General features: G+C 45.1%; 1 protein-coding gene across 2 annotated transcripts in view; it reads right to left on the minus strand.

Annotated features, from left to right (window-relative positions):
• Positions 1 to 331: 331 nt before the first annotated feature.
• Positions 332 to 26,315, minus strand: part of tenm2a (teneurin transmembrane protein 2a) — a 108,492-nt gene continuing 82,508 nt past the window's right edge. For both annotated transcript variants that reach the window (XM_006781739.3, XM_006781735.3), the window contains 25 exons: positions 25,761 to 25,946; positions 24,767 to 24,793; positions 20,210 to 20,356; positions 19,750 to 19,960; positions 18,717 to 18,836; positions 17,076 to 17,337; positions 16,530 to 16,797; positions 15,163 to 15,306; positions 13,905 to 14,154; positions 13,503 to 13,523; positions 12,698 to 12,927; positions 11,409 to 11,563; positions 11,015 to 11,116; positions 10,594 to 10,767; positions 9,853 to 10,490; positions 9,420 to 9,595; positions 6,125 to 6,360; positions 5,736 to 6,032; positions 4,933 to 5,490; positions 4,570 to 4,839; positions 4,061 to 4,471; positions 3,835 to 3,945; positions 3,475 to 3,742; positions 2,952 to 3,082; positions 332 to 2,776 (listed from right to left, as the gene is read on the minus strand). In XM_006781739.3, coding sequence (XP_006781802.1) covers positions 2,039 to 2,776; positions 2,952 to 3,082; positions 3,475 to 3,742; positions 3,835 to 3,945; positions 4,061 to 4,471; positions 4,570 to 4,839; positions 4,933 to 5,490; positions 5,736 to 6,032; positions 6,125 to 6,360; positions 9,420 to 9,595; positions 9,853 to 10,490; positions 10,594 to 10,767; positions 11,015 to 11,116; positions 11,409 to 11,563; positions 12,698 to 12,927; positions 13,503 to 13,523; positions 13,905 to 14,154; positions 15,163 to 15,306; positions 16,530 to 16,797; positions 17,076 to 17,337; positions 18,717 to 18,836; positions 19,750 to 19,960; positions 20,210 to 20,356; positions 24,767 to 24,793; positions 25,761 to 25,946 — 6,131 coding nt within the window. In that variant the 3' untranslated portion in view covers positions 332 to 2,038. The remainder of the gene's footprint in view (positions 2,777 to 2,951; positions 3,083 to 3,474; positions 3,743 to 3,834; positions 3,946 to 4,060; positions 4,472 to 4,569; positions 4,840 to 4,932; positions 5,491 to 5,735; positions 6,033 to 6,124; positions 6,361 to 9,419; positions 9,596 to 9,852; positions 10,491 to 10,593; positions 10,768 to 11,014; positions 11,117 to 11,408; positions 11,564 to 12,697; positions 12,928 to 13,502; positions 13,524 to 13,904; positions 14,155 to 15,162; positions 15,307 to 16,529; positions 16,798 to 17,075; positions 17,338 to 18,716; positions 18,837 to 19,749; positions 19,961 to 20,209; positions 20,357 to 24,766; positions 24,794 to 25,760; positions 25,947 to 26,315) is intronic.

Raw genomic sequence — 26,315 nt, forward strand, 5'->3', positions numbered from 1 at the left:
CGAGAGGGAAATGGTAGCTCTCTGTGTGTTTATAAAACACTGCTGTTAATTACCTCTTATTTTCTGAACAAACCTAAGGAAATGATGTACAGTTAACAAAGAAAGGGCTGGGTGGGGGCTGCCCGTTTTAATTATTGAAACTTTCCAGTACCAGCAACAAGCTCAAAGATACCTTTGAAATGCATTTCAGCATCACACAACTAATACGAATGCATGTCATAAAATAATGAGGATGTTCCGTATGAGTAACATCGGTAGTCTTCAAACGGAAAAGTGGGATGAAAGTGAAGTACACGTCACTCGGCTGAAGTAAACAATTATGTTTTATTGATAAGGTTTCTCAGAAGAGTCTCGTTTTCAGCGAATGTATAAGAATCATCCTTTGATAATACTGATTTGGTACATTATGACATCCAGCACGAGTCTCTTCACAGTGAGAGGGATCCATTACTGCTACTGCTGTTGGGATCTAGGACAGCTTCCGAACAAAAAGAAAAAAAAAAACCCAGTCAAAAACAACAAACTGGGGGTGGGGTGGGGGGGTCGATATTGTAGATATGGAGTATTAGAGTGCCACAAAACTCTAGAGTAGTAAGACCAGCTAAAGATTTTGCACATTACAAGCCACTTCCTCTTAGAAATATAAAACTTGATAATCTGAACAATATTCTACTGTGCTGCATAAAGGTAAGTCTATACACTGTACATCGAAATATATTTCGAAAAAACAGATTTCACAGTTTTAAAGACTTTATTTAAAGTATAAACTGTTTTTTTTTAAAACACTTTATTACATAAATTATTCTTTTTGAGAGTGACTATTATTTGCCCTGGCAGCAAACGGAAATGAATACAAAAAAACCCCAAAAATGAACAATTTCTTACATATCTTACAAAAGAAAATAAACTCATCCATTTAATGTTCATATTGAATAGAACTGGTGACTCATTCATGATTGTCATATAGTACTAAGAATAAATAAATTAAAAAAAAGAAGAAGAAAATCAAATAAATACTAACGTAAGCATGTTGTCTGGACTCTGTGATCGGTGTGTTTGATCATCTGTACAGAAGTGCCTTATGTGAAAGTCTCACAATTCTACCGCGACTGGAACGTACAAAACTACGGCATCTACAGTATACGCAACATCCTGAAATTCAGTGTAGTCGGACACATATGTAAGTAGTATGATTCTTTTCCCCATTTCAAAATAAACAATGCCGTGTGACACCACTGTCCACAAATATAGCCATCACATTTTTTTGACTTTGTTTTTGTTAAAAAGTTTACTTCGTAGTCTGTTAACAGCGTGGATTTTTCAAGGATGCCGTTAGCCCGCGTGTTGCTTGGTTGGGTGTCCGACGTGGACAATGGGAGGCCTGAGACAGGGAGACGACTCATAGTGGTGGGCAACTCTTAGCGTTGCCGTGTCTGTCGCTGTGCACGACGTCCTCCTTTTGATGAGCAGTTTTAATGGCGGCACTCTGGAGTGTATCTGCCTCCACTTTGGTCCCTTTTTTTTTTGTTTTTTTTGCCTCTAGCGTCGATTAGAGACAGATAAGCCTCGATCGCAGAAGCCACCGCAGTGCAAACCCTCCGTGTTACCAGTAGCTGTCATGGACGCTCTCAGTGTGACCCAAAAAATATGGGCAAAAATATCACTATCTTTTTTAAAAAGGGGAATCTTTTTACTCATTAAGCAACAGTTCTCAAAGTTCTTCAGTGCTTTTTCAGTTGTTCAAAGTTTTTTCAAAAGAAAAAAAAAAACAGAACAAAAAATCTGACTGACTAAACTGTATTTTTTATTTGTATTTTTATTTTTTTGCCTGTGGCAGTAAAATTAACAATGTGTTGTCTGGTAAGTCATTCTTTTTTAAAAGTCCCTGCAGCGTTCCGTGAATAACCCCGTTTGTTGGTTAAATCTCCATGGGTTTTAAGAGGAGGGAGGGTAAGAGGAAAAAAAAAAGGAACCGGGACAAAATCTCGAGATGTGAAAGTGGGAGAGAGTGGGAAGAGTCCGCCATTCCAGTGGGCTGTTACCTCTTGCCCATCTCGTTCTGTCTGAGAAACTGGATGTTGTTGCTGCTGTCAGCCAGTTCTGGATACTGCTCCACAGGCAGTACGTAGTAGCCGTCATAGCCCTGTACTCGACCTGTCGTTAGGAGCTGCTGTCTCTCCCCTTCTGTCCAGAGGCGACTGCCTCCCTTTCCGTCCCTAGCTCGCTGCTGTTCCTTGGCCCAGGCCCCCGCCAGCGCCCTCTGCCTGGCCAGCTCCAACAGTCTTACCTTCTCTTCGTCCAGCACGTCTGCAGCGAGCCCGTACCGAACGCTCAGTAATAATGACGGAACTGCAAACTCCACGGTCACTCCTCTCCTCGACCGCCCGCTCACTGTCACATTGATTCCGCTCTCCAGTGACTTTCGCCCATTTGTGAGCCCCAGGGCCAGCAGGTCGCTGTCAGCAGAGCCTACCTTCACAAAGTAGTGGCAGTCCTTTCCATCCTGTGTGTAATGCGTGCCTTCGAGGTACTGCGCACCATTGAGCACCAGAGCCACTTTGCGGCTGTCTTCGCTGGCCAGCGCCGACACGCCGGCCACCACTCTCCCCTCCTGCAGCGCCACCATTACTCCTCTGCCTATTATGGGGGTGCTGGTGCCGAACCAGTGGCCGGGCTTGTCCTTGCGCCTGCGACGCTCCTTGTTGAGCAGACGACCCTCCAGGGCCATGAAGGCCTGGTTGTGGCGCTCAGCTGCTTGCTGCACGCCGGTTATGAGCTATATAGCAAAAGTTAAAGAAAAGCTTTGTCACTTTTTTGAAAGAGATGATAATGTAATAACACACAGCTGACTGCAATGAGTAAATACAGGGCACATTTATATTAGATTTAAAAGAAAATGGTCAATATTTGATTTAATAATGAGAGTGGGTATATATTTTAAATAGGTGTACCTGTCCGTTCTCACAGTGCTGGGTGGCCTGCAGCTCATACGGTGGCTCCACAAAGTAGAGCGAGTGTCGAGGGAACCCTGGGATTATGTTACTGAGCTGGAAGCCAAACATTACCAGCCAACTCTTCACATCTACAGCAAGCAGACGAGGGGAAATTACTTTTGCTGAATGACAAAGTTAAACACAGTAGCAAATGAAGCAGTGGTTTTAGTATAACAAAAAACCAAAAAACTGAAAGCGTGTTTGCTTTTGTGACTTATCTCGTCCGTGCCATCTGTAGTACATTGTTACTAGCATAAACTATCTAGTCCACAACAATCTGTTCTGCTGAACACTAGAGATTCCTGACAGTCTCAGGACATAAGCTAAGATGAGCTTGTTAAGTAAACTAGAAGCGTTATTTTCCCTGCTTTTTAATATGCCAGGAAGAAACACAGCCAACCATCTGAGACAGAGTACAAGGGCTAAATATTCATACAACACATTTCACCATTTGGCCCACATAATATTTGTAACTATCTACCTGTGACGTAGTTTTTAACATCCAGCATGTCACTGAGTGGGTTGTTGTTCTTGAACATATACAGATTAAAGGGAGCGGGATCTTTTCCTATCTTGGGCCACATGCTGTAGTCGGGTGAGGTCCACCGCCCAGCCAAGACGTCGTAGTCCCGCTGGGTGAAGTGGACCAGCTTTGTCAAGGGGTCGTACAGGCCGCCGTGGAAACCCACCACCAGTTGGAACTCTGGGTTAGAGTCCAGATACACCTCGCCGTAGGCGGTGTACTGGACCTGGGTAAGAGAAGCAGATCAGTCAAATATAAACAACAATGCGGATGGTGGAGGGAATAAATGTGGAACAGGTGTGATTCATAGCTGGATACCTGTTTGATCATTTGTCCATTGCTGCTGAAGACTGCTAGCGGTGTGCCGGTGTTGTCAGAAGCTATGTAATATTCCTCTCCACTGCTCACCTCCATGGCAAAGAGATGACCCTGATCAATAGACAGTTACAAATTCCCATTTTAGTTCAGGATCATGTTTGTGCTGATTAATCAGTCTGTACCACAAACAAACAGGATGATCTTATAATTAACCAACCACGCCCACCTGGAGGTCATAGTAGAGTGACGAGATGTCAGAGCTGGAGTGATTGAAGATGTGCGTCACCCTGGTTGGATGGTTGAGGTCAGCATAGAAGAACTGAAGGTGCTGCCCCAGGCTGTTCCTCGTGGACACCCTGCGACCGAGCCCATCATAGTGATATACAACGCTCCAGCCTCCTGGACCTCTGTTGTACGCCCGCAGGAGCTGACCTTTGGAGTTATAGTCAAAAACGTCCGTCCCACGCTGACTCAGGAAGCCGTCTTCGTCCAGGCGATACTGGACATCTCCCAGGCGCGTAATGCGATCTCTGAGGTCGTAACGGAGAGGCAAGATCCGGGCACTGTTCCCAGGATTCAGCAGGTGGAGGTTACCGTTAAGGTCGTAGCTGTAGCGCCAGGTAGACCAATCATTCACCTGGAAAGAAACAATGATGTTTGTAAATCAGAGTTATGGATACTTCAGCCTCTAATGAAGACACACTGCACGGTTAGAATCCCAGCCTCTCTGCTCACCTTGACGCCACTGAGCTGTCCGTCTCCATCGTAATCGTAGCGGTACTGTGTGGTGTTGGCGTAGGGCCCGATCTTAAGCTCTCTCTTCACCACACGTCCCATGCTGTCATACTGGACCGTCATCCAGTACATGAGAGAACGGAAGATCTCGTACTGGACCTCCTTGATGCGACCGTGGGTGTCAAAATGCTTACTCAGTGTCATAACGGCAGTGGTGATGATTTGATTGATGTCGTAGTAAATGACCCCAAACTTTCCAAAGTGTTCTATCTGTAAGGAGGAAAAAGCAAGAAAGGTAAGCTACAAGTACTTGGAAAGAGCGTTGCTAAAACAGGAAAGCAAACCAGAACAAATCTTCTGCACCTTTCCAGAGATCTCATCATATCGGTAGAGGTCAACAGGCAGTGGCGTCTCACTGATAACCGGCTTCATGCTGGCAATCCGGAAGCTGTTGTCATGGTAGGTGTAGTCGAACCGCGCGTTGACCATCCCCTCCTCACTGAAGCGATAGATCTGCTTGTCGATAAGCGGGCCCATTTTGCGATAGCGGATGGTGCAGGAGAAACCCCCGCTCTGCAGGTTGACCATCTTTAGCACGCCGGCTGTCTCGTCGTACCCAAAAGTGACGGCGGTGCTGTCATAAATGATCTCCGACAGCTTTGTTAGCTTGCCGTACTTGTAGAGGACACGCCGCCCGGTGCCCAGGTAATGTACGGCCTGAGGTCTGCCGTCCTCACTGAAATCGTGGATAATGGAGGCGTTGCTCTCCGGAGGGTTGTAGGTGTTGCGAATATAGCCAACGGACACGTGCGTGAACATAGTGTGGCGAGCGACACTGGGCATCGTGACAGCTGTGACTCGACCCGAGGCGTCAAACTCAAAGACGTACTGCCTCTGGCTTTGCAGGAGCAGCACCATGGACTGGAAGCAGAGCAGGGAGGTGAAATACGGATTAATATAATAGCATTATCACTGGGTGACTTGTCTCCTGTGAAATAGCACCAGGAGTAATTTGCTCTCTCCCCTGACAAATCTGAACCTTCATAACCATAAAAATGATGTATTATTTCACTCAGTCCTACAATCCAAATTACTGTACTTTCTTGCTAATGCCTTCCTCTGGATGTGACTCTGCGGATGACAGTGTTGAAGATAAATGCACTCACTTTGTCAAGATAGCTGTAGCTCCACACCTTCCCGTCTACAAAAGAGCGAGACAGGATGCGTCCCTGGGGGTCAAATTCCGTCCTCTCACTCATGCTTCCCCTCTGCAGCCCTACAAGCTGTCCAGTGGCGGAGTACGACACGTTGACTACGGCCAGGCTGCTGCTGGGCAACCACATAGCTGGCCGGCCCTGAGCGTCGTACATGATGCGCAGCGTGAACTTGCGGTGATCGTCGTAAATCTTTTCCGTACGGGTGTTGCGATCGAAATCGATGGAGAGGAGATTGCGGCCATGAGCCTAAAGAAAAGGAAGGCGTTTGTCAGGTAAGTTAAGTGAACTGCACATGTGGATTTTAACAAAGCAGTGGACAGTTTAGTAAAATTGGTTACCCTCAGCTTCCTCCCAAACACAGTGATCTTGCCCTTGGTCTGCTCCTTGCGCAGTCGCCACTCAATGGAGTTGAGACCATTGTCTGTAGGCAGAGTGATGTTCCTTCGGCCGATGGTTGGACTGACAGAACCCGCCAGGATGTGCGGCTCTGTGTGGAAACTGATGCCCATCCCATTGGCGTACATCACTCTTAGGGTCCCGTTGTTACACAGCTGATAGCTGTTCCTCACCTGGTCTGTAGGGGGACACCAGCAGACACGGCATCAAAGACAAGACGAGAGGCACACAAGACTTCCAGGTTCCAACTGAATAGCCAATGTCTTTTGGGAAGCTTCCACAATGAGTGAAGTCACCCGGAAATATGGGTGTGGCGACCATAATAAGAGCTGGTAAACACTAAAGTGCTTTAGTGCTTCCTTTATGACTTCCTTAAGCACAGGCTACAGCGGACTATGAAAGGAAAGAAGATAATGCTTGAGAACAAAGTGATGACTAGACTGCTAACCTGTCAGCCTAATGCCACATCTGGAGCTGATATACAAATACTTTGAAAACTTCGAAAACAAATACTCGAAACGTTCCACTTTATTTAAATCTGCTGCTGCCTCATGTGAAGTATTTTTCACCATGAGTTTACAAAAGCAGTATATAAATAAAGCTAATTAGCCATTTTAAAATAATGTAAAAGGGAAGGTTGTTTAGTTTAGTGTTGTGTGCTTATATCCTTGTTTTGGGAGCTGCTGCACTCACTGCCAACTTTTAGGATTATCATTACTTAATTTTGCTCCAGAGATGCTGAAAGCCCCAATAAAGGATGGGTTAAAGTCGATTCAGCGGCGTGAGACAGAAAGAGAAAATACGAGTGGACAGGAGGGGGAGCAACATCTCTTAAGACAACACCACCGCTGTGACAGGAAAAGATATTCTTCTTAGAAACTCCAATCTAACTAATAAAGTGGAAAGTGCTCCATCTTTGGGCAATTTCAGCTTCTACCTGGCACACTAGTGTAAGTGCAGTCTCTTTGCCTACATCTTTGCAAATTCTCCTCTGCACCTTTCCTTTGCTTTTTCACTGAGGTGAATGAAAAGTGGTTTGAAAAAGAGAAAGTCTGACTATTCAACTGCAACCTAAGTTCTTGTGTTGAGATCCAAATGACAGTACCTCAGAAGAAGCGTAGTACCCAAATCTTAGCGAATCGAAACCTGAAAGTATTCGATTCAGGTCAGACAGAAAAAAATTATAATCTATGAAATCAGAATAGCAATGTGAAGGTACTAATTTCATGTAGAGGATATTGGCAATAGATAGGATATGAACACTGGTGAGGAGAATACATTACGTTTTATGACCTTTCAGGCAAGGATACATAGGATCATTCACTCTGAAAATTACTGTACGTACAGTAAAAGAAGGTGAAAAGATAAAAAAAACACTGTAGGTTCCATCAGACAAGTTGTATCATTTTATCTTTGCACTGCTTTTCAACCGTACTGCATTTTCACTGTGGTCTGGGAAATGTTACATAAGCTTTCTACTGTTTGGATGAGCTGATTCTGTCAGGCAAACTGCAGCCTGTGTTGACAGATTCACATATTTACTCTGTTTTTTTACCGCACAAAATCCAAGCTTAGACCCGACGGACCAATCAGAAAAGATCCGACAGAACGGGCACTTTAGCATCTGATGGCGATGGGAAATCCGAGTCACAGAGGCTTACGTCAGTCGGAATCAGATCGTGTCCATTAAACGTTTGCGGACCTGATTTCTGACTCCTTCCCACAAACTGCGCGCTATTCTAAATAGAAAAATCCTCAGGCTAAAGAGACATCGCTCCACAATCAACATCTCTCCAATTTATCGACTTCAACAAGAATAGAGACAGATAAGCCCGTGATTAATGCAGAGGCTAAATTTTCCCTCTGATGTCTGAAAGCAAGCTCTCCTCCCCACCCCCGACCACAATGAAGTGATTAAAAGCGAGATTAAATTGTTTTCAGCTCAGAAATATCGAGAAGATGCAGAGTTGGGAGCTTTCTTTATTTCACTTACAAAAGGTGAGGGGGTAGGGGATTGGATGGTTGTCTCTTTGAAGTCCTGCCATAAATGACAGTAATCCATAAGGCCAATTTGTAATAAAGCTCCAGGCACATTTTAACAATGCCTCAAACAGACAAGTGAAGCTTTTTCCATTGACTTGGCAGCAACAGCCTTTAGATAAATCTTCTCCGCTCTCTCTGTCTGAACAACCTCGTAATAAAACAGAAGCGAGGTAGAGGGATAGCGAGCGCGCGTGAGAGAGAGAGGGTGAAATGAGAGCTGGAGGGCCAAGGAGAATTCACTGTGCTGGAGTTAATGAAGAGAGCGAGAAAGAGCCGAAAGTGAGGGAGACGGTTAAGTGAGTATGTCAGCAGAGAGCTGTGCTCAAACCCACACAGTGCAGTGGAAACCTTAAATTACTTACAGCCGTGTGAACAACTCTTCTCCTCTACCGCAACAAAGGTGGACGACTAAACATATATGTAGACGCAACGTTTTCTAAATTTTTTTGGACCGTAACGAGTCTGGTCTGGATTCAGACGTCTGTCACACGGCACCGGTCAGTGGGGGGGGGGGGGGGGGTGTCGTGAGAATTCTTCTTCTTCTTCTTCGTCTTTGTCCCCCCACCTCTCTAAACAGACCAAATAAGCTCAGGGATCATGGGAACTGTCAGTATGTGTGTGTGCGTGTGTTTCTGTCTGTGTGTAAGGAGAGAGCTTGAGGGATGAGGAGGATTCACTCTACACGAGTTAATGAATTTTGCTGTGATGATATTCAAAAGCAGGATGATCCCAGCTGGGATTAACTATATATTGGTAATTTTACTCCTTAAGAGGGGAGCGAGAGAGGGCTGGGTGTGGGTAGGGGGAAAGAAAAATAATCTCCTGGAGCATGCACATAACTGAGTGAAAATTAGTAGACTTTCAATTAGAGCCGGCAGGCCTGAGCACATTCAGCATCAGAGGGCGGCTGTGTTTTTTTGAATGCTAAGACAAAGCAGTGCTAGAGCCTGCATGAATCTCATTAGGGCGATGATACCACATAAACAGATCTGCTTCACCGTTATCAGGATTACTTAAAAGTCTACTCAGAATGACTAATGAACGATAGTTGCTTGATTTACACTGTGCCATGTTGATAAGTTGAACCCAGGATTAGCCTGTCTTTGTGCCATATCATTTCACAAGTATTTAAAAATTCAATTCCGGATCATTTTTCCTCTGTGTGTCCAGGAATGTGCTAAGCGTGTCCCCTACCTTGTACCACGGTGTATGAGGCTTCAACCGAGGACAGGTTGGTGATGACGGTGACATCGTCGTCTCTGCTCGAGCTCTCAATGTCGATGTTGATGGAGCGCTCGATCTCTCGGTGCAGACTTGTCACCATGCCCGTCGGGTATGTCACGTTGGTCAGTCGACCCTCGCTGTCATACCTGCGAAATGGGAGATTGCAGACTTGTTCATACTTGTGCCACCTGTGTGTTGAAAATCAAGCGCACACCCAACAGTCACAAAAAACAGTTTGGCAAGGGGGTGGGGGTGTTTGGTTGTAGATATAAAAGCTAACACTTGGGGGCAGCAGAGCACTGTGTGAAACTCGAGGAGAAAGCAGGAATCGGAGGACGGGAATTGATGGAAATGAACCCGACAGCACTCAAAGAAGACAATGCACACAGTGTCACACACTTACTGGTAAAATGTGGTCCATCCAGTCTCGTCAGCTTTGGTTGCCAGGAGGCCCGTGTTGCCACTGTAGCTCATCAGAGCCACTTCTTGGCCCAAGGCTGACACACTACGCAGCCCCCCACTGGGGTCCAGTGCAAGGGTCACCACTTGATTCTCAGGCAGCAGCACCAGTCTGAGCAGGCCGGCTCCTCCTCCTTGGCCCAGCCCATCCCGCCTCACTTTCACAGTATTGTTGCAGTTATCCACCAGCATGGCCAGCTCGCCGTCGGGGCTGTAGGTGAAGTTGAAAAGCGGCTCCCCAGTCACGAGGCTGACTGTCTGGATGTGAAGCCCCTCCCCGTTGAAGACGTACAGCTCCTGCTCCCTCGGAGACGCGACTTCGTACTGCGCCGATCCCACGTACCCGACGCTCGAGAGGGCAGGGCCAGGCCGGTTCGCTCGCACGGCTCGGATGCGTATGTTGTTGAGGTCTGCAATAAAAAGAGTTCCATCGGGGGACACGGCCAGGGAAGTTGGGGAGTTCAAGCCAGCATCGGGGGCGTAGCCCTCGTCACCATAGAAGCAGTTGCAGTTGACGTCGTTCTTGCAGTCGCAGTCAGAGGCAGCACCGGCCAGGAGAGAGATTTCTCCATTAGTGCTCACCTAAAAATAAATAAATGAACAAATAAATAAATAAATAAATAAATAAATAAATAAATAAAAACACCCACACTTTGAACAAAGAAACAACCAGACAACCACATACCTGTCTCACTCGGTTAATCTTTTTCTCATCCGTTTCGGCGATGTACAGGATGCCGGTGTGGGACAAGGCGATGGCTGTGGCGCTCTCCAGGGCGGCGTGTATAGCCAGCTTACTGAGGCTGTAGTCAATGCCCGGCACTTGGCAGTGCATAGGCCGACCTGCTATAATGCTCACCTTTAGGAAAAAATGCAGAAAGTATTGATGATCCAAAAAAGTAGGATGCCAACATAAGATTCCAAAGTAGTAAGTAGTATCTTCCTAGAACTAATTAATCAGTAATTTTCCTGCAAAACTTAGAAAACTTAGAATTTGAACTTTTAACTTCTAAATTGGCTTTAGGAAGGCTAATTGGGACGAAATCTTGTCAAAAGCCTATGGTGAGTGTGCACTCTAATGGGTTTGCAGCCCTGTATGTACAGACCTGGTGGTTCTCAGTGATGCGTAAAATGACGTTGTTTTCCAGGACGTACAGAGAGTTGTCCATGGGGTTCACTGCTAAGTCTGTGGGCCACTCAAGACGCACCTGACGGGCAGAAACAGAGGTTATACGATCTGTGAGACGGTATCTATACTGAAAGGGTGCCAAGGTTCAGACAAGTCTCTTATTCATTTAAGTGACTGCAGCAGTGTTCACTTTCTTCTGATCCATTCATTTATCCATTGACTCTTTAATCCCTCCCTAAATCAGTTTCTCCCTGACCTCCTGGCTGGCTCTACTCCACAGAGTCATCATAGCTCAGCACTAAGGGAGCTCTTAGATCATCATCAATCACACCATCGGCTTTTGTCTCTTTCCCCCCCCTTTTCTCTCCCACCTGGCTGACGTCCATGCTGGTGTCACAGCTCAGAGGCCGCACGGCGGTCAGGTCGTTAGCCCCCAGCAGAGTAGAGATGATGCCATTCTGGTCCACCTTGCGGATCATGGTGGCGTCCACGAAATACATCAGCCCGTTTTTATCCACTGCGATACCTGTCAGCGGGGGGAGATGAACACCGTGAATGACGACTCATAACTCAAACACTGCGGGGCCATACCCATAGACATTTTAAGTCAATTAAACTTCACTCTTTCAGCCACTGAAAATGAATAGCAGCCCGGGCCGCTCAATTGCTCAATGCTTCACCGAATGAGAGGGAACACAGTGATGGAACGGGCATTGAACTGTTGAGAAATGTTAGTTTTGGGATGAGTCATCGGGATGCCGAGCTGAACTCCCCTTAGAGGGCAACCGCAGACGGCGCGCAGATCATCTAGAATGGCGAGTGATCTCTTGCGCTTCTCTTCCTTCCTTGGTTTCCTCTTGATCTCTTTTTTGTCTCTCTCCGTTTCATCCTTTATCACTGGGTTGGTGTCACCCCGTCAGTCTATCAGACAGCAGACGCTCAGAGAGGTGTGACTGTTCAAGTAAAGTGTGCCCAGAAATAACTTCTAGATGCACTGGGATAGTAAACAACAGATGGAGGATACAGCGAAGGGTGCACAGAGTAAATGATACGGAGATAAATAGGAAAAAGAGCGGAAGAGCTGGAGGAAGAGAAGAAACAGGAAAAGGGAGGAACTGACGCTTTCTGACTGCGTGACTGCGAGAGAATCAGCAGTTCATTGTCTTCCCCGATCGTCCCATCTTATCTCATGAACCGTGCATACACACACACACATGCATGCACTCTTGCATGCACACAGTGTATATATTCTAACATCTGTGGCGCTACATGTACACACATGACAAGAAATGTGACAGTGTGACATCCTTGACAGTTTGGTGTCACAGTGTTCTGAGATCCAATGATCCACAAAAATAATCCCATTATAAGTTTAACATTAACCTGGTTTATAACCTCCTTCTGTCTCTGTCCTGCTTTAGTTGAGTCATAAGATGGGCGCATTATGAAAAAAAAAACTAATCAGTGAAAATGTAAGCCCCCTTAAATTACATGTCTTGTGAACTGAACTGTAGATCGCAAAGTGGAGGTCTCCTCAACAAAACTCATTTCGAAGGATGTCTTAAGAGTCTGTATCCACATTTTATACTGTAATACAAGAAAATGCAATTTGAACAATATGAAGTTAACTGTGACGTGAAATTCCCCCTAAGTGGCTCACCTTTGGGGCTCATAAGTGTAGCTTCAGTGGCTTTTCCACCGTCGCCACAGCGCTCATCGAAGGGCAGGCACTGCTCCCCGGTCCCCGCCACGACCTCAGCATTATCCGACAGCAGACGACCACCGGTTAATGACCGCACGCGGTAAATCCGTCGCGAGTTTGTGTCTGAGATAAACAGCGCTCCAGATACCGGATCCACAGCCATAAAGTATTTATGGGTTGGGTTATTACTGAAGCAAAAAAAGACAAAAAAACCAAAACAGGTATAATTATAAAATCAGCCTGGATTTACATTGTAAATGATACTTTGAAGCGCTTTTGCATTTATTTTTTCCTTTGCTGGCATGTTGTTGTTACGGCCCTAGCAGGGCCTCCTCCTGAAGGTGCCTGTGTGGGCGTGTCCCACTACCTCTTCTGCCTGAGGTGCCACCTTTCCCTTTTGTGCAGCTGACTCTCATCAGTAATTAAAGAGATTTAAGCCCAGGGAAAGGTGAGCTCTTGGCCAGAGTGCCATTAGTGTGGTTGCAGCTAGTGAGCTGTGTATTTGTGTGGTTGCAGATAGTGAGCTGCTCTCTTTTTGACTTACTTTTTACTTTATTGACCAACGCTTGAGTTTTGTTTGTTTTCCTTAAATGGTGATAGCGTCTCTTTTAGTTGAGCTACTTTAATACAACTATTTAATTGAACCCTTTTGCCTCCTTGACTCTTTTTTCTGACCCGGATACTTTTTGTTACTTCCCCCTTCATCGACTGGACCCTTTTAGGGGAACGTAACATTGTTAATTTTTCATCCTGAGCCTCTTACCTGTGTCTGAAATCTTTGTTCCTTTAAGAAAAGAAAGGGAGACAGAAGCACAGCAAAACAAATGTTAATTCACACAGTCTGCACAGAGCAACCTACAGAGAGCAACACAAAGCTGGCAGTGGTGTGAAGAGCAACATTTAAAGATGTGTAAAAACACCCTGGGGAAATGTTATCTAGCACAGTCTATATTTCTTGCCAGTCCAAGTCTCTCACCTCACTTCTTTCATCTAACATCTTGTAAGCACTGAAAACATCCAGTCTTTATCCACAATTTTTCCTTTTCCTGGTGACTTACCTCAATATATCTGCAACATAGAGAAACCTCTAAATTCACAACTGCTTTCCTATTGATTACTATTCTATTAATTCGTAATTTACTGTCCCATAGATCTGGAGGTTTACCTCAGTTCCAGGATGCCAGTTGTGTTCATAGATGGGTAGACCCGGCGCACAAAATTGAGGTCCCCGACATACAGGCTGCCATCGATGCCCATTGCCAAAGCAACCGGAGCCAGCAGCTTGTTGCCGTCCGCGAGGCCGTTACAGCTGGGGCACGAGATGCTGCGCCTGCGGCCATTTCCCATGATGCTCGTGATTACCGGAGGCTGCTCTGTCACAAAGATGTTTTCCCCGCTGCCTTTGTGAAGGATGCCTGGGAACAACAAAAGACAAACAGATATATCAAAAGCAGATAAGGGCTCATTATTCCACAGGTAACAGTGGAATCAGCTACCCCCAATCACATCCACCCCGATGTAGAATTGGTTTCCTTTAACTTGTTGCTGAAGCCATCAAGAATGAAAAATTTAACTTGTTCAATGTTTTTTTAAATTTAATACCTGGAAGCTTTTAGCCTCGGCTGAACTTGTGCATAGTGAGCTAATTAGCTCGTTCAAACCAAGCGGCAACCCCTAGGGTTGAAAAACGAAGCCAACATAAAAGTGCCAAAAACCCCCAAAACAAAACTACAGTTCCCTTTAATTGGTAGCTATCAGCTAATTCAACTCACTGAACTGGACTGAACACGACTGGGTTTGCGGTGACAAATATTATGTCAGCTCATGTCCAAGAAGCCGAGGTTCCAGTTTTAATGAATGAAATTCTAGTATTATTTCACATTTATCTCTGTCTATTCGAGGAAACGACACGGACTTGGTAACCGAGCTTACTGGCACTAGTTGATCCTGCGCCAACACGGCGATGGCCATAATGCTAAAATTAAGGCTTCACAATTGGAGTTCACAAACCAATAGGTGAGATCATCTATCTTTTATATACAGCTTATGGAATACCACTCAAGTGATCCCAAACTAAGTTTTGGCAAAGGTGTCTCTGCCAACCACACCACCTGTCTCTGTTTTAGTAGCTGCTGCTGATTGGTCGGTGCACACTTTTAGTGGATGAGGGAGTCAAACTAGGTGAGACAACACTTCCTGTGAAAATCCTCACTGACAGGTAAAGTCTGGCAACTTCAACTAGAGGAAGCGCAGTGTGGTCTAACCCCTCTCCACCATCACCACCAAGACAATAGCACATTGAGTACTGTAAACCTGCTACACACAGGGAACGGGCTAAATATAAACTGGAAGGCAAAACAGGGGACAAACAGAAAAGGCTTTTGCATAACTATCAGTGTGTAAGCGTGTGTGTGTATACGTACCACTGCGTGTGTTGAGTATGTGGTGCTTGTTGAGCGACCAGCCGCCCAGATTTGTGGGATCCAATTCGTAGCCCTGCAGGAGGGCCGTCCTCTTCTCCCAGAGGATGAGACTGGCACATGACTCATACTCATAGCCCACTGACACTACATGCAGGAAAGAGTAGAGGCAAGAGAAACGAGAGGGGTGGGGTTGGGTGGAGGGGAACGTGCAAAATAAAGGGATGAGAAAACATCAAAGAATCATTTAAGAAACAACACAGGAAGAGAGGCTGTGAAACTTCATCAAAATCCCAAGTTCATTTAAGGTGTGAAACACAGAGAAGCTAGTTAGCACCTGTACCAAAACCTGCACTCGCACCTTACTAACACTCTGGCATGCTGTTAAATCAATTAAAAAGCTTGCTAATTGGAAAGATTGCCCTTTAAACCTGGAGGCCACACTGGCTGCAACGGTAAAAACTTTGCTCGTGGAAAAATAATGCCCTGATCGTGTTCGCGTCCTGACTGAGCCACGGTTAATTTGAGTAAATAAATTGAACAATTAAGGGAAATTAGTTGCGATCAGGTGTATTTTTGAAGACTACTCAGAGAGTGTTTGTGTTACGTGCTTGTTTTCGGGGGTTTTTCATGGGTGTGCTGTTGTGTTCCTGCTTGTTAAAGGGAAAAAAGTGTGTTAACACATCATCTCCCTCCTGAGTCAAAGAGAGTGCTGCTGCCAGCACATTTTCAGCTTCACTACAAGCAGTAATGCAGTATACCTGTGTCTGTATCTATGCTTAGCAAAACATAACCTAATCATCAGCCACGTATGTCCTTTATATTCTCCAGGAATTGGAAAATTGCTCCTACTCAAGGGACATTTAAGATCTTTCAGCGAATGCAATTTTCCAAACAGTGTGCCCCTCCACACTGAAGCCCCAGATGTCCACTGCATCTGTGGCCTGACAGCAGTGTTTGGCTGACAGCATCTGTGAGCGACTGTGACAGCAGAATGTAATAGCACTGAGGCTCCCCTGGACTCCTGCTTGCTGCTCCAGTAGTTAACTGCTAACTCCTCCTGATGGTTAATAACCCTTCACCACAGTTACGGCTGGCTGACTGAACCAAACGCGGCTTCAATGAAAAATAGACATATGGAAAAAAAAAAAAGAGCCCTTCACTGGGGCCATATTGCGAAGTGGATCCAAGCTGGGTTTCTGGTGTATTATCTCCCCTTCAGGCTCACTAATTAGCCCCACTCCCTCTGTCATAACCAGTGCTGTCTTAGTGGTAAAGTGTCTAATGTATTCAGGGTGTGCAAGGCTGGGAGAAAAAAATGATCTGTGCCCGCCAGCACAGCTTTTCCTCTATCCATCCCTTCCACTTACCGACAGCTTCGGAAAGCCCGTAGACCCTTTGCCCGTATGCATCTGTCTTATCCCAGATGTAGGTATATGCCAAGTTGGGCGAGGCGTGGAACCACTTCTGGAAGAGGTGGCCCTCCACCGCGACCATCAGGTGAACCTTCAGAAGGCCCATGGACACCACAGCTGGAGTCATGGTGACCTTGAGGAGGGAGCGATAACCTTGGGTCCTGGAGCTTAGGTAGCACAGCTTTAAACTTGTGCCAGGCACCTCGATCTGCTCATGCAGCACCTGGAAGACAAAGAGAGGATGGCGGGAGAGAGGGATTAGGGAGGATTAGAGAAAGAGGGAGTAATGGGGGTCACGCTTCCACTGATGGCTGAAGGACAAGAAATGGCAAAAAAACAATGGGAGAAATAAAGGAATAGGAAAGAGGGAATAAAATGGGGGAACTATGGAAGCGGAAGGAGAAAGAGAGCTACAAAAAGATAAGCATACAGGAGAGTGGGAAGAGAGCGAGGGAACCAGAAGGAAGATTAGCCGGCAGCCAGAGGTCAGTGGTACTGCACCTGTGTCTCCGGTATGATGGGTTTCTCCCCTGGCTTGGAGCTGAAGAAGGAGGAGAGAGGGGATGCAATCACAAGTGGGTCAGGCCTGACGAAACCGCTCAGGTCACAGCCTGGGATCGTGTTCTCTTCTGTCTTAAGCACCAGAGTGTCCATAGCATAAAACTGGCTCCAGGGCAGCCACACGGTGCGCTCCTGGCTCAGGAAGGGGGCGCGCTCGAACCGAAGGGTCAGTGATGCACCACCATTAGCTATCAGGTCAAACCTGGAGAGGTTTGCGAGAAGAGGACGGGAATGAGGTATACATGGGGAGTGCCGTGGTGGATGGACAGGCCAAGTTACTTGGACCTAAACAGAGCTTAACACAGCAATTACTCCACAACAACAAAACACCTGAAATAAATATTCTGACATTATTAATTACGGTCCAAAAAACAGTACACAGACCACAACAAGGTGACAAGTTGAAGGCCAACCTAGCCATCGGTCTGCTCTGAAATATGAACAAGGCGACGTTAGACCACACGTCTCATAACAGAAGTGATTTTATTAGATGTTATCCTTTTACCCTTTGTCACTAAATTATGGGTAACAGCTGTAGGTTAATGATTAGTAGAGGAAAAGGTCACACACACACATACACACACACGCACGCACACAATTGACACGTCTTATGGGAAACGGCCAGAGCTGCGTGAGGAGCTGCGAGAGCCTCTAACAACTGGAAGAAAATAACATAAAATCCGCGAGACCAAACAAGACCAGAGGCAGACGTGTTCATTGAAGACCGCGTCTGGAATTCAAGGTCAATTAAACATTACAAGAAGTTCGGATATTTCTCGAAGAAAACGCTGCAAAGAAACAAATGATAAAAGGCGATTGCTTAAAGAATATGACAGAAGACAGGGAGGGGAGAAAAATGTATTTTTAATGCGTGGAGATCAGGCTGAAGAACCAGTGAATCAAATTTTGAAATAACATGTTAGAGATGTCAGCCAGACTTAAATTCAATAGAAGTTGTTGGGGGGGAAATTGGACAGAGAAGTCAAATCAAAGCAGCCGAGAAGCTGGAATTCCTGCAGAGGAACTAAAAAGACATGTAAGATGACTTAACTAAATGTCTTTGGAAAGTGGCTATCAAAGAAGAAAAAAAACCTAAGAAATTCAAAATTGCTTAAGCTGTTAAGGCTTTGATTCAACCCTGCTTTGATTGCTACAGTGAAAAAGAAAATCACATGTGAAATCACAAAATCAAATCAAGTTTAACAGGAGGAAGAAGTAAGAGGTAATGAAGTAGAAGGAAGAATTTAAACCCTACATTGCGTTATGCACTTTGTTTGTCCCTTTCTTCCTCTGCATTTGCTATAATGTACATGTGTTTTTCTTTTTAGCAGTTTCACTTCAGAGAAGATTCTAGTGTTACAATCCTCAGTTGTGTTGTTCTTGTTACATACATTTACTCCTCTGCTATTTGAAATCTCCTTTTCTTTCATGTATCTAATTATTTGTTCCACCAACAGCACTGCCTTCTCGTGGGATCAGTTTTCTAACCTAATCTAATCAAATCTGATTTAATAACAGAGCCTATGTGGTGAGGTAGTTTCCATATTTCAGCAAGGAGTGCTGGGTGGCTGTTGTACATACATTCCATCCTGCCGTGTCAGCGTGTATCCGTAGTGGGGATAGTTGACAAAAGACACGTTCACCCCCACCAGAGGGGTTCCATCTGTAGTCAACACCTGACCCCGAATTAGAGATGCCAAGCTGGAAGAAGACAGAGGAGACACAAGTGAGGGGAGCGAAAGTCAGCCTGTCAAACCAGTCTTCCCAAACCATCCATCATCTGATTTGATTAATCTCTCCATCTTTCAATCATCCAATTTGCCCATTCAATTATTGCCCTGCTCTTCCACCACTCATTAATTAGAAACAATCAGCTACCCCCACCGTCTAGATGAGCTCGTGTCAATCACGTAAACAAACCATGACAATATAGATGGGTATGTGCGCGTATTGTTAAGTACGGGCGAGAGATTGCATTCTCGAGAACTAATAGACGCAGATTAACATTTAAACATTTCAGGGTAACGTCGCTTTGATAAGTTATTTTCTTTGAAACGTCCGATGTCGGCATGTGTAAATATATTCGGAGGAAAATCAACACAGTGGACAGCGCTTCACAGCTCTTCTAAATCTATGGGGAATCTTGGCTTGCCAGCAATTGGCTGTGGGATTTGTTAAGGTCTTGGCTAGCTGTACGAACCATTTCAAAGTCTATTTGATATTTGTTTTTGGAAATCTAAAGATTGGAAATTTTCCACGGCTCATATTTTTTCACTTAAATGTCAAATCTTTTAAGATTCGCCTGAAATGCAAACTTGCAGTCATGCACAGTCACCACACAATGTTACAGTGTTTGCAACACCAACGAAAGACAAAGTAAATGTAAATGATCAAAGCTTTTATCCTGCATTCCTACTTTCATCATTGGCTTGTATTGCTAGTTTGTGGGGCGTAGAACAGTATCACTACACTGTATGTATAGATATTCACCGGTGACTTCATATTATTCTCATATTTTAAAATATGAGATCTGTAATGTTTCTGTGAACGGCTCTTTTGTGTCACATTCTTAAGATATGGCCTTAGTTGCTAGCGGTTGAATTTCCTGCCATACCTGGAGTTGAACGGGTTTTCCAAAGGGATGATGTGGGTGCTGTCCCGTCCCACAAGCATCTTGACGCGGTCGTAGAAGGAGCGGACTCGTGGCTGGGACATTGGGCTCTGCTGGATGACTAGCAGAGGGTCCCGGGAGCCCCGGCACAGGGGGCTGTTCTGGCAGGGACTCTGGATGCAGCAGTCTGGGTCCATGCAGTCTGTCAGTCCATCTGATAGAAGAAGAGCAATGATAAATGCTCTAAGGGACGCGAAAAAAGAAGAAGAAGCTTTGAATAATCTGTTTCTTTCACTTAGGAAAGTTTAATTTTGCCATCCACAGTCAAGGCTCTTCTCAGGAGACCTTAATTTTATATTTTGTTTAATTTATTATTTTCTCCATCATACTTTATTTCTTTGAAGAAGCAGATTTTGCTAATTGAATTCTTAAGGCACTATACGCCCCCCCCACCCAAACTCACCTCCTTCGTTGTCCTTGTTGTCGGCACAGGAGGTCTCCATGGCAACACTGCAACCAGGACCCCTCCACCCCGTCTGACATTCACAATGCCAACTCTGCTGGCCCATGGTGCACTGGCCGTTACCGTTACACAAGTTAGGACAGCCATCTGTGAGAAGAGGACAGGAGAGGAGAGAGGGAGGGGGGGAGGGAGAGAAACAGGGTGATGTTTGTTTTATCATTAATGATGCACAGATGAAAACACACACACACGCACAAACACACGCACACACACATATGCTCATATGGTAATGATAGATCAATGAGTCACACTCAGTGTGGTTACCAAATAATGGTAGCATACTGCCACTGCTGATTGTTCAGGAATCAATTCCAATCAGGAGGTCAGTTTCCATGCACACCTTTCCATCTTTATGTCTCTGCACCTGAGGGATGCCTCCTAGTGTGTGTATATGTGTGTGTGTGGACCGAGGTGGATAGATCACTTTATTCACTTACTGGATGGAGCCCAACCCGATCATCTCTCTCTCTTTCTCGGGTGCAGTTTCACTCTCTCTCTCTTACTTATGATTCAGTGTAGGTAATGGGATTCTGATGGCCTGAGAGTAATGCTTTCTCATGAGAGAATGAGATTATGCTTGACAGAGTGTGTGCGTGCATGCGTGTGTCTGTGTGGTGGCAGTCTATGAACTAATAAACCTTCGCTTCGGCGTATGCAAAAAACCCTTACCAGAATCTACGACCCTGGAGCCAAGTAAGTTCTGTAACTAGCATAGCAAGGGCACCCTCAACTCAGGAGTGACTTTAAGGCAAGGCAGAGCGGACGTTTTGAGGTGCTCTGGATAAGGGAATTTGCAATTATAGAGGAAAGTGCCATTTTCTCACTTTAATATTATCTGGTAACTTTTGGAGGCATATATCATATATACATATTTATATATGCTATGTATATGTGTATGTTTTATACATGCCATATTTCTCTATGTGAGCTGTAAACTGCAGCCAGTTATCTTAACATAAAGACTGGAAGCAGGGAAACAGCTAACTTGGCACTTATGTTATAATATCCATCAATCAGTTCTGCTAAAACTGCACAAAATAACATGTTATATGCTAAAAGTGGAGTGCGAAAACTTGCATTTTGTCATTTTACAAGAAGGTATGTGTGATATTTCTTGCCAGGCAGAAGAGACTTCCTGGAGTGTCGTGACTGCGTGTTGGCCAGGAATCCAGGAGAAAATCCAGAAAGTTATAGCGCTATAGGGCACAAACAAGCCTCATGCATAACCCCGTGTAATAAGCTGTTTTGAATTCAATTCATTTATTTATTTTTTTGTATAGTGCCAAATTACAACAATCATCTCAAAGTGCTTTATATTGTACGGCAAAAACCCTACGATAAGACGACCCCGACAATCAGATGACCCCCTATGAGCAAGCACTTGGTGACAGTGGGAAGGAAAAACTCCCTTTTAACAGGAATAAGCCTCCAGCAGAACCAGGCTCGGGGGGGGGGGGGGGGGGGGCATCTGCTGCGACTGGTTAGGGGTGAGGGGAGGAAGACAGGACAAAGACAAACTGTGGACCAGAGTGAGACAGTTTTGCACATTGTACAGCGAAGCTAGCTTTTTCCTGGCTTGATGCTAATCTTAGCCAAATGGCTGGTGGTTCGTGATGAACAGATAGGCCTGAGACTACATCAATTTTCCACAAAATGTTCATTTCTTCCTTTTAACTGACTCCCATATTAAGACAATTTCACCAAATTGGGACCATTTAATATCTCCTAAATGCCACGAAATCAAAACTTTTCTTTAAAAATCACTAGATTCCATTTGATAATTTGCACCCATGCTGAGACAACGTACCCCATAAATGCCATTTAAAGGGAAAAAAAAGCCTTTAACTCCTGGCTTCCCTTACAACTTTCCCGTATCTTTCTAAATCCCACTTCTCTAACGCAAAACTGTCTGTTTGCCACATTATAATCTATCAAGGAGGGAAGGGGTGGGGAAAAAAAGGCATGATGACACACAATGACAATGTTTTCTCCAGCAGCACAAAGAGCCCCAAACAAACTTGTCACAGTGATTTCCTCTTAAACAAATGAGGGAGCGGGATGCGACACTCTTAAGTCTACCCACGGGAGACGAAGGCAAAGAAAAGGGTTGACTGATAAAACAATACGTGCATGCACGAAAAGGCTCTCGCTCGCAAACGCACGCACACGCCCAGCACGACACACCCTGGAGATATGACCTGACATTTCTCACTCGGTAGTATTGTGCCGACAGAGTGAGGAAGGACAAAAAAACCCAGTAAGAGATTATGAATATGAAATGCTTTTCACTGAGTCCTGCTCAGTAGATTAATGAACATATTTTCACTCAAGTTGCACTGTAGAATTTTGCCCTCTAACAAATCGCTGCATCAATAAAGCCATGCATTATGAATACAAATAGTGCAATCTAAACCGTGGCAGTGGCTAAATTAACAGGCATTTCACCCCGATTGGCATTTTATCATATGTCTCAACCAACAGACGATGAGGGGGGAAAGTCAACAAAGGACTTTTAGAGAAAGACGGCGCACCATCTTGTTTGTGGTGGAAGAGGTGGGGAGCCGGGCGAGCTTAACAACGTTACTCAGTTCAACACGAAGACTCAAATCAAAGGTTTTATCTTTAATTATGACCATTTTCTGCATCAGGGGACTGCTCATGATGCTGTATTAACAGTCAGCCTGGAATAGATTGTCCCCATGTATTGAGCTCGGGGAACAAAGGCAGTTAGCAGTGATTGCCTGTTAAATGGAGTTGCCATTTAAAAGCAGCCAAATACTTATGAAGCACCCGGACAGGACAATCCATAGCGGGCATTGATTGGCTTGCCTGAGCAGGCCGGCACGAGGCTCCTCTCTCTTTAATGCCAGGACCCAGTCGATACCCCCTCATACTAACTAGAATAAAGTGGGATTTCAGAAACTATTAAGTCCACCCTCCCCAGTAATGTGGTTGGACTCTGATGAAATCCTCCTAAAAAGGAGAAGAAATTGCCTTGGGTTATGGGTGAGCACACACACACACACACATGCGCACACACATATTATGTGGTGTGCAGTGTCTGTGGGTGTGAGTGTGGATGGTGGGGCATATGACTCGAAAGATATCGTGTAGGACTCCAAGGATGAAGTGAGAAGGAGGCAGGTGGAGATAGAGACAGATAGAATGAGAACAAAGTGTATGAAAGAAAGTAAGTCGAGACATTGTACTGAAAAGTTCCACCTTTCTCTCCATTCCCCTTGTACCCAGGTCTGCCTCCTTTAAAGGTCATGAAGTAAAGGTCACAGCCATAAATCCGCGATCAGAGCTCATAGATGGACCAGATAACGCTGTACTTTCTCAAATATATCCCACTTAGCTGCTTCTCCTATTCTTAACAAGCTACCTTTGAAATTACATTGATTGCTTTATCCCAAATTGTTCTTTGACCTGCCTCTCTGCTTCCCTTTGGCTCCGTCTCTTCCTTTTTCTTTTTTTTGCGCCCTGCCTCTTGCTCCCTTTTTAACCCTGCAATTTACCTTTTCTCTGGGTTGGCTCTTCATAAAACAATGAGAGCTATTCCATTAAGCGTAGAGGGTGAGAGGACACTCTCAACGGCGCTCCAGGGACCTGTACTGTCAGGCAATCTGTGCCGCTCCGTGCAACCCGGCAGAGGTTCAGCTGCGGGGCCATCTATTAAGCATTCTTGTTGTGCGTGTGAGACAACTCACCTCAGACCCGAACTCGTCTCTGTGTGTTAACCTCAGCTGTTATTCTGTTTATTATTGAGTGATCTGACTAAACGGCATATTTTTTTGGTTTGGTTTGGTTTTGGCGGGGATGTTGAAAATTAGAAATTCTTAAATTAATACTGTAGGCCCTTTCCGTCACACAAGCATAATCAAGCACACACACGTGCACAAAATAAATTTAGCAGCCACTCTACCATGGCCATGACACTTGCCACACAAACCCAAATGTAAACACACACACACACTTAACAGTTCTGTATGTATTTGACACCACATTGAGGACCTGCATCATTGGGTTATGAAATACACCAATTACCTCCAAACTTTTTTACAACTTTCATTATTTTCTCCTCGTGTGAAGCAGATTGTGTTTACACAACACATGAGTGGAATACCTGAGTGGGGTTTTTTTTTGTGTTTCCAGGCTCCATGTTGGAAATATTAAGGAGAACACGCTCACACGCTCACACGCATGCACGATCACACTTTTCACAGCACAGCCCCTCGACACTGCTGATACCACACTAGGCTCTACGGTACCCCACAACACATCAAGGCTCAATGACAGCTAACCCCTGCTGTAGTCCACTGCTGTAATGGGAGTGCACTACATGTAGGGAGTCATCATTGAGGCTGGAGCCCTAATCTACGGACAGATAGCACCACAGAGTCTACAGAGCCAAGCCAGGCCAAGAACCCACAAATGCAGCAGCTAGCTTCTACCACCACAGGCTAAGAAACAAAACACCAGAGTCAGATACGGTACCTGCTTTGTCAACCATGCTCCCATGGTCTGCAGTGGGAGAAAATGTGCAAAAGGTAAGAGATGGGGAGAGTATTTTTTTTTTTCTGAAAGAAATGCAAGCAACATCATGCAGAGCTGAAATGAATAACAGGCAAGCTGAGATAAACTAACGCTGAGTGTGTCTGGTGCTAGTGAAGTGTGCTTTGCGCCAAGCTGAGGCCTGATAACTCTTTCATCTTGGGCTGATGGTGCAGTCAAAGCTGCCCTACTTTCTGATGGGGGAAATCGGGAGATCATAAACTGTTATTCCCCTGTGCATATGTATGTGCCTATGTGTGTGTAGGTGTGTGTGTATATATATATATATATATATATATATATATATTGGTGTTTTGTTTGGTGTGTGTATCAGATTGCAATCACAGTGCTTTTGGTGACAAGGAAATGAGACTTTGTGTCTCAAAGCACTGACGGTGAATCAAAGGAATCTGGCACTCATCCATCCAAAGTGACAGTGATGTCAATATGAGACAGTGATTGACTGACAAAAACGCTCACTCACACTCTAGCGCAACTGTGTGCATGCACACACCATAAACAAAGTGAGAGTTATTTTTTGATCGCAGTGAGGTGAAGTGGGGATTTTGTTTTGTGCCTTTCATCACATAACTTTGGTGTTTCAAAGGCCATAAAAACTAAAACTCCTGGGGTCTGCAGTTGAGAGGCAGCATAAAACAGCTAAATCCTGCTCTTGTGTAATCTCCCACCCCCACTTCTAAGAAGTTTGCACCTCTTCTCTCTGCTCGCCCACCTTCTACGTCAGCCCCTTCTTCAATTCCCCATGGCCTTTCTCCTGCTTCCACTTCTGATTTCCAAATTCCTTTAAGGAAGTATAAAGGAGCTGCCATTTTAGTCTGACTGGGTGCTGGTGTTTCTGTGCACACCCACGTGTTGACACACAGGCACGCACGTCAAACACACACCTCCAGACACACGCTCACGGGAACACACTCACCGATGGTGCAGTGCTCTCCGTTCCAGCCCTGGTGACACTGGCACTTCCCGTCCTTGCAGGTTCCATGTTTGATGCAGAGAGGGTTGCACACACGCTGGTCACAGCCTGCACCGGTCCAGCCTTCCTCACAGCGACAAGCTCCGCCCATGCACACTCCGTGGGTTCCACAGTCCACTGAGCACACCTCTGAAGGAGAAAAGATTTGGATCACAAACAAACGGTGCTAGACTCAAAAGTCAGTGTTTCCTGTATTTATTATTTTTAGTATTCTAAGATTTCATATACAGTCATGTGAAAAACCAAATACAGCTCTTGATTCAAAAGCTTTTAACCAATGATAACTTGAAGTAATTGTGTTTTGTATGACTCATTCATTCACATTGTTGTAGAGGATTTTTTTTGCAACTTTGCTTCAGTTCATTCAGGTTTTCTGGCATTCATTTAAACTCTCTTAAGGTCTCCCCACAGCTTTTCAGTCGGCTTGACGTCTGGACTTTGACTGGGCCACTGGAGCATCCTGATTCTTTGCTTTTTCAGCCATTCTGCCGCAGATTT

The sequence above is a fragment of the Neolamprologus brichardi genome, chromosome 2 (assembly GCF_056152115.1).
Source record: "Neolamprologus brichardi isolate AB-2024 chromosome 2, ASM5615211v1, whole genome shotgun sequence".
Taxonomy (NCBI): Eukaryota; Metazoa; Chordata; class Actinopteri; order Cichliformes; family Cichlidae; genus Neolamprologus; species Neolamprologus brichardi.